The sequence below is a fragment of the Pristiophorus japonicus genome, chromosome 16 (assembly GCF_044704955.1).
Source record: "Pristiophorus japonicus isolate sPriJap1 chromosome 16, sPriJap1.hap1, whole genome shotgun sequence".
In the NCBI taxonomy this organism is placed as follows: Eukaryota; Metazoa; Chordata; class Chondrichthyes; family Pristiophoridae; genus Pristiophorus; species Pristiophorus japonicus.
In genome coordinates this window covers 137,635,770-137,648,109 of record NC_091992.1, presented here as the reverse complement: position 1 = coordinate 137,648,109, position 12,340 = coordinate 137,635,770, and the positions used below count along the sequence as shown (strand labels likewise).

The 12,340-nt window shown below is 44.9% G+C and overlaps 1 protein-coding gene across 2 annotated transcripts in view; it reads left to right on the top strand.

Annotated features, from left to right (window-relative positions):
* Nucleotides 1-8,288, top strand: part of ube2o (ubiquitin conjugating enzyme E2 O) — a 161,874-nt gene extending 153,586 nt beyond the window's left edge. The window contains exons 18-19 of one of the 2 annotated variants that reach the window (XR_011587339.1): nt 6,749-6,844; nt 7,023-7,105. Coding sequence is in view for 1 of the 2 variants with exons in the window: in XM_070857977.1 (XP_070714078.1) it covers nt 7,023-7,765 (743 nt within the window). In the remaining variant the exon portion in view is untranslated. Of the gene's footprint in view, nt 1-6,748; nt 6,845-7,022 lie in introns of both variants that reach the window. The other variant, XM_070857977.1, reaches the window with a different exon arrangement.
* The last annotated feature ends 4,052 nt before the right edge of the window (nt 8,289-12,340 follow it).

Below are 12,340 nucleotides of genomic sequence, written 5' to 3'. Positions count from 1 at the left end.
ATATGGAGCCAAGGTAGGAGGATAGAGATAGAATACAGTTCAGACGCGAGGGGCTGGATGGCCTACTTCCTATGTTCCATCTGCAGTTACGAATGGAGGCAAGGAACTAGTTGAAATTAAAATGGTCCAGCTGGTGAAACTTGCACATGGCCTGAAAGTGACTGGATCTCATCACCCAAACCCACGTGCTGCTTCCACAGCTCTGCAAACCTCACAGAGCCTCAGAAAATCCACCTTCATTGATGCAAGGGTCGACTGCAAGAGGAACTGAGGAGGGTTGTTGAAAGAGGAAAAGTTGTCTGTCCTGACAAAGCACGAACCGGTCCTGTTATGAGCATCACTCAAATGTTTACACATACATTATGAAGATTTTGAAGTGTGTGTGTGTGCAATTAAGGAATCGTGATCAAATATACTCGGTTTCTGACTGTTTTCCCAAATAACTAATTTGGCAGGGGCTGGGGCACCAGGATGAAGCATTAGAAAGGAGATACAAGGTGCACAGAGAACTGGGAGAAAATAGAGTACATTCAGAAATTCGGGATCAGACAGTGAATATTCAAGACAGACTAAGGTGGGTTTAGAGTACATGTGCGTAAATGCCCGGAGCGTGGTGGTGGAGGGGGTTGGTGAGCTGCAGGCATGGGATTATTATATAGTGGCTTTAACAGAGAGCTGGTTCAAACACGGGGAGGAATAGCACTTAATATCCCTGACTACAATGTATTCAGGAAAGATAGGGGAGGAGAAAAAGGCACGCATTGGTAGTATTGATCAAAGATACTATTGCAAGACTGGCATAGTAATAGTGTAAAGGCCAGAAAGGGGCAAGAATTTCTGAAGTGTGTACGCGGAGTCAGAGGAAATGTATTAGCATGGATAGAGAATTGGCTGGCTAACAGGAAGCAGAGAGTCGGGATAAATGGGTCCTTTTCGGGTTGGAAATCGGTGGTTAATGGTGTGCCACAGGGATCGGTGCTGGGACCACAACTGTTTACAATATACATAGATGACCTGGAAGAGGGGACAGAGTGTAGTGTAACAAAATTTGCAGATGACACAAAAGATTAGTGGGAAAGCAGGTTGTGTAGAGGACACAGACTGCAAAGAGATTTAGATAGGTTAAGCGAATGGGCTAAGGTTTGGCAGATGGAATACAATGTTGGAAAATGTGGGGGGGGGGGGGGGTGGGGGGAAACAGTAAAAGGGAATGTTATTTGAATGGGAAGAAATTACAACATGCTGCGGTGCAGTGGGACCTGGGGGTCCTTGTGCATGAATCCCAAAAAGTTAGTTTGCAGGTGCAGCAGGTAATCAGGAAGGCGAATGGAATGTTGGCTTTCATTGCGAGAGGGATGGAGTACAAAAGCAGGGAGGTCCTTCTGCAACTGTATAGGGTAATGGTGAGGCCGCACCTGGAGTACTGCATGCAGTTTTGGTCACCTTACTTAAGGAAGGATATACTAGCTTTGGAGGGGGTACAGAGACGATTCACTCGGCTGATTCCGGAGATGAGGGGGTTACCTTATGATGATAGATTGAGTAGACTGGGTCTTTACTCATTGGAGTTCAGAAGGATGAGGGGTGATCTTATAGAAACATTTAAAATAATAAAAGGGATAGACAAGATAGAGGTAGAGAGGTTGTTTCCACTGGTCGGGGAGACTAGAACTAGGGGACCCAGCCTCAAAATATGGGGGAGCCAATTTAAAACAGAGTTGAGAAGGAATTTCTTCTCCCAGAGGGTTGTGAATCTATGGAATTCTCTGCCCAAGGAAGCAGTTGAGGTTAGCTCATTGAATATATTCAAGTCACAGATAGATAGATTTTTAACCAATAAGGGAATTAAGGGTTACGGGGAGCGGGCGGGTAAGTGGAGCTGAGTCCACGGCCAGATCAGCCATGATCTTGTTGAATGGCGGAGCAGGCTCAAGGGGCTAGATGGCCTACTCCTGTTCCTAATTCTTATGTTGTTATGTAGAACTTTCTGGATATATTTCCGGCCCAACAAGGAAGGAGGCATTGCTGGATCTAGTTCTAGGGAATGAGGTGGATCAAGTAGAGTAAGTGTCATTATGGGAATATTTAGAGAACAGCAACCACTATCATAAGGCTTAGACTAACTATGGAAAAGGACAGGGAGCAATAGTTAATTGGAGGAAGCCCAATTTCAGTGGGTTGAGAATGGATCTGGCCGGGGTAAATGAGAATCAAATATTAGCATGCAAAACTGTAATCGAACAATGGGCTACGTATAAAGAGGAGATGGTTCGGGTACAGTTAAGGTACATTCCCACGAAGGGGAAGGTAGGGTAACCAAAGTCAGAGCTCCCTGGATGACGAAAGAGATGGAGAGTAAGATGACGCAGAAAAAGGGGGTGCACGACAGATGTTAGGTTGAGAATATGAGAGAACCAGGCTGAATATAGAAAGTTCGGATAGAAGTGAAAAAGGAAATAAGAGGGGCAAAGAGAGTCTAAGAATAGATTGGCAGCCAGCATAACATGGAATCCAAAGATCTTCTATAGGCATATAAATAGTAAACGGGTAGTAAAAGGAAGGGTGGAGCTGATTAGGAACCAAAAAGGAGAGCTACACAGAGGCAGAGGGCATGGCTGAGGTACTAAATGAGGACTTGGCATCTGTCTTTACCAAGGAAGAAGATGCTGCCAAAGTCATAGTGAAAGAGGAAGTAGTTGAGATATTGAATGGGATAAAAATTGATGAGGTAGTAGAAAAGCTGGCTGTACTTAAAGTAGATGAGTCACCAGGACCGAATGGGATGCATCCTAGGATGCTGAGGGAAGTAAAGGTGGAAATTGCAGAGGTACTGGCCATAATCTTCCAATTCTCCATAGATAAAGGCAAATTGTGTTTAACCAACTTGATTGAGCTTTTTGATGAGATAGCAGTGTGGTTGACGTGGTGTACATGGATTTCCAAAATGCGTTCGACAAAGTGCCACATAATAGGCTTGCCAGTAAAGTTGAAGTCCATGGAATAAAAGGGATAATGACAGCATGGATATGAAATTGGCTAAGGAAACAGAGAGCAGTGGTGAACTGTTGTTTTTCAGACTGGAGGAAGGTATACAATGGTGTTCCCCAGGGGTCAGTATTAGGTCCACTGCTTTTCTTGATGTATATTAATGACTTTGATGTGTGCCGCCTGCTCCACGACAACATGCAAGCCGTAGAAACATAGAAAATAGGTGCAGGAGTAGGCCATTCGGCCCTTCGAGCCTGCACCGCCATTCAATGAGTTCATGACTGAACATGCAACTTCACTACCCCATTCCTGCTTTCTCGCCATACCCCTTGATTCCCCCTAGTAGTAAGGACTACATCTAACTCCTTTTTGAATATATTTAGTGAACTGGCCTCAACAACTTTCTGTGGTAGAGAATTCCACAGGTTCACCACTCTCTGGATCCTTACCAACGGATCCATCACAGACCCAATTCATGTCTGGACCGGGGTCAAGCAGGGCTGCATCATCGCCCCAACCCTCTTCTCAATCTTCCTCGCTGCCATACTTTTCTATGTTTCTATGCTCCACCTCACAGTTGATAAGCTCCCCGCTGGAGTGGAGCTAAACTACAGAACCAGTGGGAAGCTGTTCAAACTTCGCCGTCTCCAGGCCAGATCCAAGACCACTCCAACCTTTGTCGTCGAGCTACAGTACGCGGACGACGCCTGCGTCTGTGCACATAGAGGCTGAACTCCAGGACATAGTCGACGTATTTACTGAGGCGTATGAAAGCATAGGCCTTACGCTAAACATTAGTAAGACAAAGGTCCTCCACCAGCCTCTCCTCGCCGCACAGCACTGCCTCCCAAACATCAAGATCCACGGTGTGGCCCTGGACAACAACGTGGACCACTTCCCCTACCTCGGGAGCCTATCAACAAGAGCAGGCATTCATGATGAGATCCAACACCGCCTCCAGCGTGCCAGTGCAGCCTTCTGCCGCCTGAGGAAAAAAGTGTTTGAAGATCAGTCCCTCAAAACTGTCACCAAGCTCATGGTTTACAGGGCTATAGTAATACCCGCTCTTCCGTATGGCTCAGAGACTTGGACCATGTACAGTAGACTCCTCAAGTCACTGGAGAAATACCACCGCAAGATCCTGCAAATTCTCTGGGAGGACAACGCACAAACATCAGTGTCCCCGTCCAGGCCAACATCCCCAGCATTGAAGCACTGACCACACTTGATCAGCTCTGCTGGGCAGGACACATAGTTTGCATGTCAGACACGAGACTCACAAAGCAAGCGCTGTACTCTGAACTCCTTCACGGCAAACGAGCCAAAGGCGGGCAGAGGAAATGTTACAAGGGACACCCTCAAAGCCTCCCTGATAAAGTGCGACATCCCCACCGTCACCTGGGAGTCCCTGGCCAAAGACCACCCTAAGTGGAGGAAGTGCATTTGGGAGGGCACTGAGCTCCTCGAGTATTGGCACCGAGAGCGTGCAGAAATCAAGCGCAGGCAGCAGAAGAAGCGTGCGGCAAATCAGGCTCCCTCCCCACCCTTTCCCTCAACGACTAGCTGTCCCACCTGTGACAGAAACTGTGGTTCTCGTATTGGACTGTACAGCCACCTGAGAACTCATGCTAAGAGTGGAAGCAAGTCGTCCTCAATCGCGAGGGACTGCCTATGATGATGGACGTGGGTGTACAGGGCACAATTTCAAAACTTGGAACTATAATGAGAGGGATAGTGATAGATTCAATAGGATATAAACTGGTGGAATGGGCAGACACGAGGCAGATGTGGGATGAATGAACAAGTGGCAGATGAAATGTTACGCAGAAAAGTGTGAAGTGGTACATTATGTTAGTGAGGAGAGGAAATATAAACTAAAAGGTAGAACCCGAACGGGGGTGCATGAACAGCGAGAGCTGGGCGTGTATGTGCATAACTCATTGAAGGTGGTATGGCAGGATGAGAAAGCAGTTTTTTAAAAAAGCTTACGGGATCCTGGGCTTCATGAATAGAGGTACAGGTTGGATCTTCCTTACCTGGGACTCCCTTATCTGGCATGATTCCGACAGCCAGGGGCGCATGCGCAGAACGCGGCTGACCTCCACCCTGACTTTGGGGCCGTCCCAACTCCTGGCCCGCTGGGGCTGCCCCGGCACTTTGGGCCTGCCCAGGGTGCCGACCTGCCCCCCCACCCCCCCCCGACCTTGGGCCGCTCACCTCCCCTCATCTGACAAAATCCCTTATTCAGCACAGGCCTGGTCCCAAGGCTGCCGGATAAGGGAGCTTCAACCTGTATAGAGTACTAAAATGTGGAAATTAGGATGAACTTCTAAAGCACCGGTTCGGCCTCAACTGGAGTATTGTCCAATTCTGGGCACCGCACTTTAGGAAGGATGTGAAAGCTTTAGAAGAGGGTGCAGGAAAGATTTACGAGGATGAGTTAAGTGGCTAGACTGGAGAAGCTGGGGTTGTTCTCTTCCTTAGAGCAGAGAAGATTGAGGGAAGATTTGATAGAGGTCTTCAAAATCATAAGGGGTTGAGACAGAGTAGAGAGAAACTGTTCCCCCATTGGCAGAAGGGTCGAGAATCAGAGGACACGGACGTAAGGTGATTGGCAGAAGAACCAAAGGCAACATGAGGAAAAAGGTTTTTATGCAGCGAGTAGTTAGGATCTGGAAGACCCTGCCTGAAGGGGCGCTGGAGGCAGATTCAGTCACTGCTTTCAAAAGGGAATTGGATAAGTACCTGAAGGAAAAAAATTGCAGGTCTATGGAGAAAGGGTGGGGAGTGGGACTAGCTGAAGTGCTTGTGCAGAGAGCTGATATGGTCTCCTGTGGTGTAACTATTCTATGATTCTCAAGGAATGATGTACTTGAGAGTTCAAAGATGGAACCTATTTTGTATTCAGCGATATGGAGCAATGGTGGATGGATAGTTAGGATACAGATCAGCCATCATGGGCAGTCCCTTGAAATCAAGGAAGACTTGCTTCCACTCAGTGAGTTCTCAGGTGACTGAACAGTCCAATATGGGAATTACAGTCTCTGTCGCAGGTAGGACAGACAGTCGTTGAAGGAAAGGGTGGGTGGGGATCCTGGTTTGCCGCACGCTCCTTCCGCTTCTGTGCTTGTTTTCTGCATGCTCTCGGCGATGAGACTCGAGGTGCTCAGCGCCCTCCCGGATGCTCTTCCTCCACTTAGGGCGGTCTTTGGCCAGGGACTCCCAGATGTCGGTGGGGATGTTGCACTTTATCAAGGAGGCTTTGAGGGTGTCCTTGAAATGTTTCCTCTGTCCACCTGGGGCTCACTTGCCATGTAGGAGTTCTGAGTAGAGCGCTTTCTTTGGGAGTCTTGTGTCAGGCATGTGAACAATGCGGCCCGCTCAACGGAGATGGTCGAGTGTGGTCAGTGCTTTGATGCTGGGGATGTTGGCCTGATCGACAACACTGACGGTGCGTCTGTCCTGCCAGGGGATTTGCAGGATCTTGCGGAGGCATCACTGGTGGTATTTCTCCAGCAATTTGAGGTGTCTGCTATATATGGTCCAGATCAGCCATGATCTCATTGAATGGTGGTCCAGGCTTGAGGGACTGAATGACCACCTCCTGTTCCTATGACCACAATTACATGACGATGAAAATAAGGATTGATCTCTTTACTGTTTTTAAAGAAACATTATATATTAAAGTTGATGGAGGTATTGAATATATTAATAAAGGAAACTGACATGTTGATTTATTCTCGGCCTGTTGGTAACAAAGTTTTAGAACAGAAAATTGAGGTGGACCAACTATGTAACTAAGATGAAAGCTGTATTTCTGCCAAGGGATATTGGAGAAGCACGTCATCAAACTGAGGTATTAGTCAGCAGTTTACATTCTCTGCTGTTAATTCTGTGTAATATGTGTAAACTTGATATTGGAATCTTCAATACTTGATCCAGCAACTGTATGTATGTAGATGGTCATTTCATGTTTAAATTTTCTGTTTTGCTAACTGAACTGAATTATAAATATTCCATGGTTGATTTTCCAGGCCTGATCCTTGTGAATGAACCTTATTACAATGAGGCTGGGTTTGACAGTGACCGTGGTCTTCAGGAGGGCTATGAGAACAGTCGCTGCTATAATGAGATGGCTCTTATAAAACTGGTGCAATCTATGACTCAGCTCATTCAGAAACCTGTGGAAATATTTGAACAGGAAATAAAAGAGCACTTCTACACCAATGGGTGGCGACTTGTGTACAGAATGGAGTCTTGGCTGGAAATCAACGAAATGATCCAAAGAAGCACCGAACTTAGTAATAGTGCTGAAGACATGTCTGTTCATATCTGCTCTTCTGATACAGCCGACAGTCAGCTGGAGCACTTGCCATCTGCAACACAGATGGTTGCTGAATCTGTTCAGGCCACTAAGGAGTCTGGAGTGGAAAATTCTGAAGTTTGTGTGAGCAATGTGAAGCAGACGTTGTTGGCAGAAGCTGGTTCAGATGAAAATGTATGTCTAGAGACTGATTCTACTGAGCAACTGCAGGCCGCAGTGGAAACCTGCTCCCTAACTTCGGAGCAGAAGGGTTCATCGCAAGCTATTGTCAAGCCAAAAAGAAGACGAAAGAGTTATAGGAGCTTCCTCCCTGAGAAGCGTGGTTACCCTGACATAGGTTTCCCACTGTTCCCCCTCTCCAAAGGGTTTGTAAAAAGCATCTGTGGCTGCCTACAGCGGTACAAGGCAAGCTTAATAGAGTCTGGAATTCCAGAGAGGAGAGAAGAGAGATGAACACTGCATCCATGCCGCAGGTTTACAAAGTTTTCTAGACTTTTGATGATTGTGTAATATTAAAGCAAAAGGATAGTGAGCAAATCAAGGCTGCTCACCTTTTTTTGTATATGGAGTGGAGTAGGATTAATGAGCATCAAATGGGAGGGTGGGGTGGAAAGAAGCCCCCAGCCTGAGCATTTCAAAGCATGATACATATGATAAACTGCATCCCGGGCCTTAGAATGGCTGCAAAATGAGACCATAAGAGATGTAAAAAAATACATTGATAAATGTTTCTCCCAATAACATTAAACCTAAATTTGTAGCTTGAGATGTACACAGTATTTAATCCAGATTTAAATGTCTACAGATGTGGGCTTGTATTAATTTCAGAATGCTTGGTTGCTTCCTATTTATGTAGAAATTGTTTGTGTGAGTGTGCTTTTCTAAAATTTATTTTTGGTTGCCTTATACTAGTGTAATATAAGACTTTACAATTAAATTGGCCTTAAGGATGTCACTGGATAAGGATTTCCACATCTTGACTTCATTTTTTACTATGCTTACAGATTACTACAACAAACACTGCCCATTGGGGCTTCTAGTAACATAATAAAAATTAATAAGAGCAGATCTATTGCATGATGTAACACACACATTTTGGCAACTGAAATTGAACACTTTTATTTGAGTTGTAATGCCCTCCTACATTGCTGTCCTACAGGGTATAGCCCTGTTAAACTTGTGCTGGAAATGTGTAGTAGTTGGGTGGGTGAAAAGCTGTGTGTTGGGTTGTATGGTGATTTGGAGTTGTGAAGCTTCCCATCAGGTTATCCATGCATATGTAATGTTTGTTAATGTGACCGTACATAATTGAATTAAGTTCCATATGGAGTTAAATCAATATCTCCTGTTGCCAGGCTTGTGGTGGTTCGCCAAGGAGTGAATGCAATAAATAGGGCCTACCCAAATCCAAGGCACTTTCTATTCTAACAAAATGTCGCCTTTGCTTGGTTACACTCCTATTTAAAACCACCACATTCCCAGAACATTGGCTCCTTTCTCATCTTTTGAATGCCCCAACCTTCCATTCTTGGTCCCTTTTTCTCCTTTACCTGCTGCCCTCAAGACCCTTTCCATAGGCATGGGGTCAGGTTCAGTATGTATGTTGATGACACTTGGCATTACCCTTATCTCTGACGATCTCCATAGTCAGGGTGCCTATCTGACATTGCCGTAGGTGAGCCAAGCTTTTCTTCAGTTGGACATTGGGAAAACCAAAGCCATAGTCTTGCTGAAAATGTCTTCCTCCTCAGCTGCTCAATGAGGTTGAATGTGGTGATTAACCTTCGTCTTAGACTCTGAACGGAAGACTCTGAACTTAAGCATAAACTGCTTATTCCACCTCGCTCTCATTGAAGATGTCAGGACAAGTTGAAAACATAAGTATTAGGAGCATGAGTCGCCCATTCAGCCCCTCGAGCCTGCTCTGCCATTCAATGAGATCATGGTTGATCATCTACCTCAACTCCACTTTCCCCATATTCCTTGATTCCCTTAATATCCAGAAATCTATCAATCTTTGTCTTGAATATACAGACTAAGCCTCCACAGCCCTTTGGGGTAGAGAATTCCAAAGATTCACCACCCTCTGAGTGAAGCAGTTTCTCCTCATCTCAGTCCTAAATGGCCAACCCCTTATCCTGAGACTGTGACCCCTGGTTCTAGACTCCTCAGCCAAAGGAAACATCCTCCATGCATCTACCCTGTCAAGCTCTAAGAATTTTGTATGTTTCAATGAGATCAGCTCTCATTCATCTAAACGCTAGAGAATATCGGCCTAGTCAACTCAATTTCTCCTCATAGGACAATCCTCCCATCCCAGGAATCAGTCTGGTGAACCTTTGTTGTGCTCTCTGGCAAATACATCCTTCCTTTGGTAAGGAGATCAAAACTGTACACAATACTCCAGGTGTGGTCTCACCAGGACCCTATATAATTGCATAACTCTTATACTTAAATCCTCTTAATAAAGGCCAACATACCATTTGCTTTCTTAATTGCTTGCTGTATCTGTATGTTAACTTTCAGTGATTCATGTACAAGGACAGCCAGGTCCCTCTGAACACCAATATTTCCCAATCTCTCATCATTTAGAAAATACTCTGCGTTTCTATTTTTATTACCAAAGTGGATAACTTCACATTTCTCCATTTATATTCCATTTACCATGTTCTTGCCCACTCACTTAGCCTGTCTATATCCCCTTGAAATTTCTTGCATCCTACTCAGCTTACATTCCCACCTAGCTTTGTATCATCAGCAAACTTGGATACATTACATTTGGTCCCCTCATCCAAATCATTGATATAGATTGTGAATAGCTGGGGCCCAAGCACCGATCCTTGCGGTACCCCACTAGTTACAGTCTGCCAACCCGAAAAAGACCCGTTTATTCCTACTCGGTTTTCTGTCCGTTAACCAATCCTCAATCCATGCTAGTATATTACCCCCAATCCCACGAGCCCTAATTTTGTTCAATAACCTCTGTGGCATCTTATTGAATGCCTTCTGAAAATCCAGACACACAACATCCACTGGTCCCCTTATCTATTCTGCTAGTTACAACCTCAAAAAACTCAACAGATTTGTCAAACTTGATTTCCCTTTCATAAATCCATGTTGACTCTGCCCAATCCTTTTATTATTTTCTAAGTGCTACGTCCTCAATAGATTCTAGCAATTTCCCTATGACTATGATGTCAGGCTAACTGGTCTGTAGTTCCCCATTTTCTCTCTCCCTCCTTTCTTAAATAGTGGGGTTACATTAGCTACTTTCCAATCTGTTGGAACCGTTCTAGAATCTATGGAATTTTCGAAGATGACAACCAATGCATCCACTATCTCTCTAGCTACCTCTTTCAAAACCCTAGAATGTGGGCCATCAGTTCTAGGGGATTTATCTGCTTTCAGTCCCATTAATTTTTCCATGACTATTCTTTTACTAAGACGAATTTCTTTCCGTTTCTCATTCTCGTTAGACCCTTGGTTCTCCACTACTTCCAGGAGGTTTTTTGTGTCTCCTGTGAAGACAGACACAAAGTATTTAATTTCTCTGCCATTTCCTTATTCCCCATTATAATTTCTCATGTCTCAGCATGTAGGGGGACCCACATTTACTTTGGATCTTTTCCTTTGTACATACCTATAGAAACTTTTGCTGTCTGTTTTTATGTCTCTTGCTAGTTTACTCGTGTATTCTATTTTCCCTTTATCAATTTCTTGGACCTCTGCTGAATTCTAACATCCTCCCAAACCTCAGGCTTACTGCTCTTTTTAGCAACCTTATAAGCCTCTTCCTTTGCTCTAATACTATCTTTAACTTCTCGTTAGCCACAGTTAGACCACTTTTTGTGTTGGGTTTTTGTGCCTTAAAGGAATGTATGTTGTCAGTTATGTGTTAATTATTTAAATGCTAGCCATTGCTTGTCAACCGTCATACTTAATATAGATTCCCAATCTACCTTTGCCAACTCTCCCCTCATAACCTACATAGTTTGTCTTGTTTACATTTAAGACCCTAGATTCGGATTTAACTAAATAACTTTCAAACTTAATGTAAAATTCTATCATATTATGGTCACTCTTTCCTAAGGACTCCTTTATTAATGAACCCTTTTTCATTCCACAATACTAGAAGGCTTTTAAAAAGGCATACAGGATCCTTGGCGTAAAACTTTTATAAAACACTGGTTAGGCCTCAGCAGGAGTATTGTAGCCAATTATAAGAACATAAGAAATAGGAGTAGGCCACCTGGCCCCTCGAGCCTGCTCCGACATTCAATACGATCATGGCTGATCTGATCATGGACTCGGCTCCATTTCCCTGCCCGCTCCGTATAACCCTTTACTCCTTTATCGCTCAAAAATCTGTCTTATCTCCGCCTTAAATATATTCAATGACCCAGCCTCCACAGCTCTCTGGGGCAGAGAAGTCCACAGATTTACAACCCTCAAAGGAAATTCCTCCTCGCCTCACTTTTAAATGGGTAGCCCCTTATTCTGAGACTATATCCCCTAGTTTTAGTTACCTTCTGCATTCACCTTGTCGAGCCCCCTCATTATCCTATATGTTGGGGAGCAGCGTTGGTGAGGCCTATAAAAGGCCCAGCGGCAGCAGCATCGAGGAAGCCAGCTGGTGCAGCAGCAGCAGGGAGGCAAAAAAGTAGTAGAATCGAAAGGTAACGTCACAGCCAAGGGGGTAAGTGATTGGCTGGTGATTGGTAAGTAGCTTCTCTTTTTCTTTTATCAGTAAGTAACCTTTAGCATTGTTGCCAAATTAAGTTTATCTAAGGGTTAAGTCATGGGCGGAGAGCTCAGACACGTGTTGTGCTCCTCCTGTACGATGTGGGAAGTCGGACTCTTCCGGTGTCCCTGATGACTACGCGTGCGGGAAGTTCATCCGCCTGCAGCTCCTGACTGACCGCTTTGCGGCACTGGAGCTGCGGGTGGATTTACTCTGGAGCATCCACAATGCTGAGAATGACGTGAATAGCATGTTTAGTGAGTCGGTCTTACCGCAGGTAAAGGGTA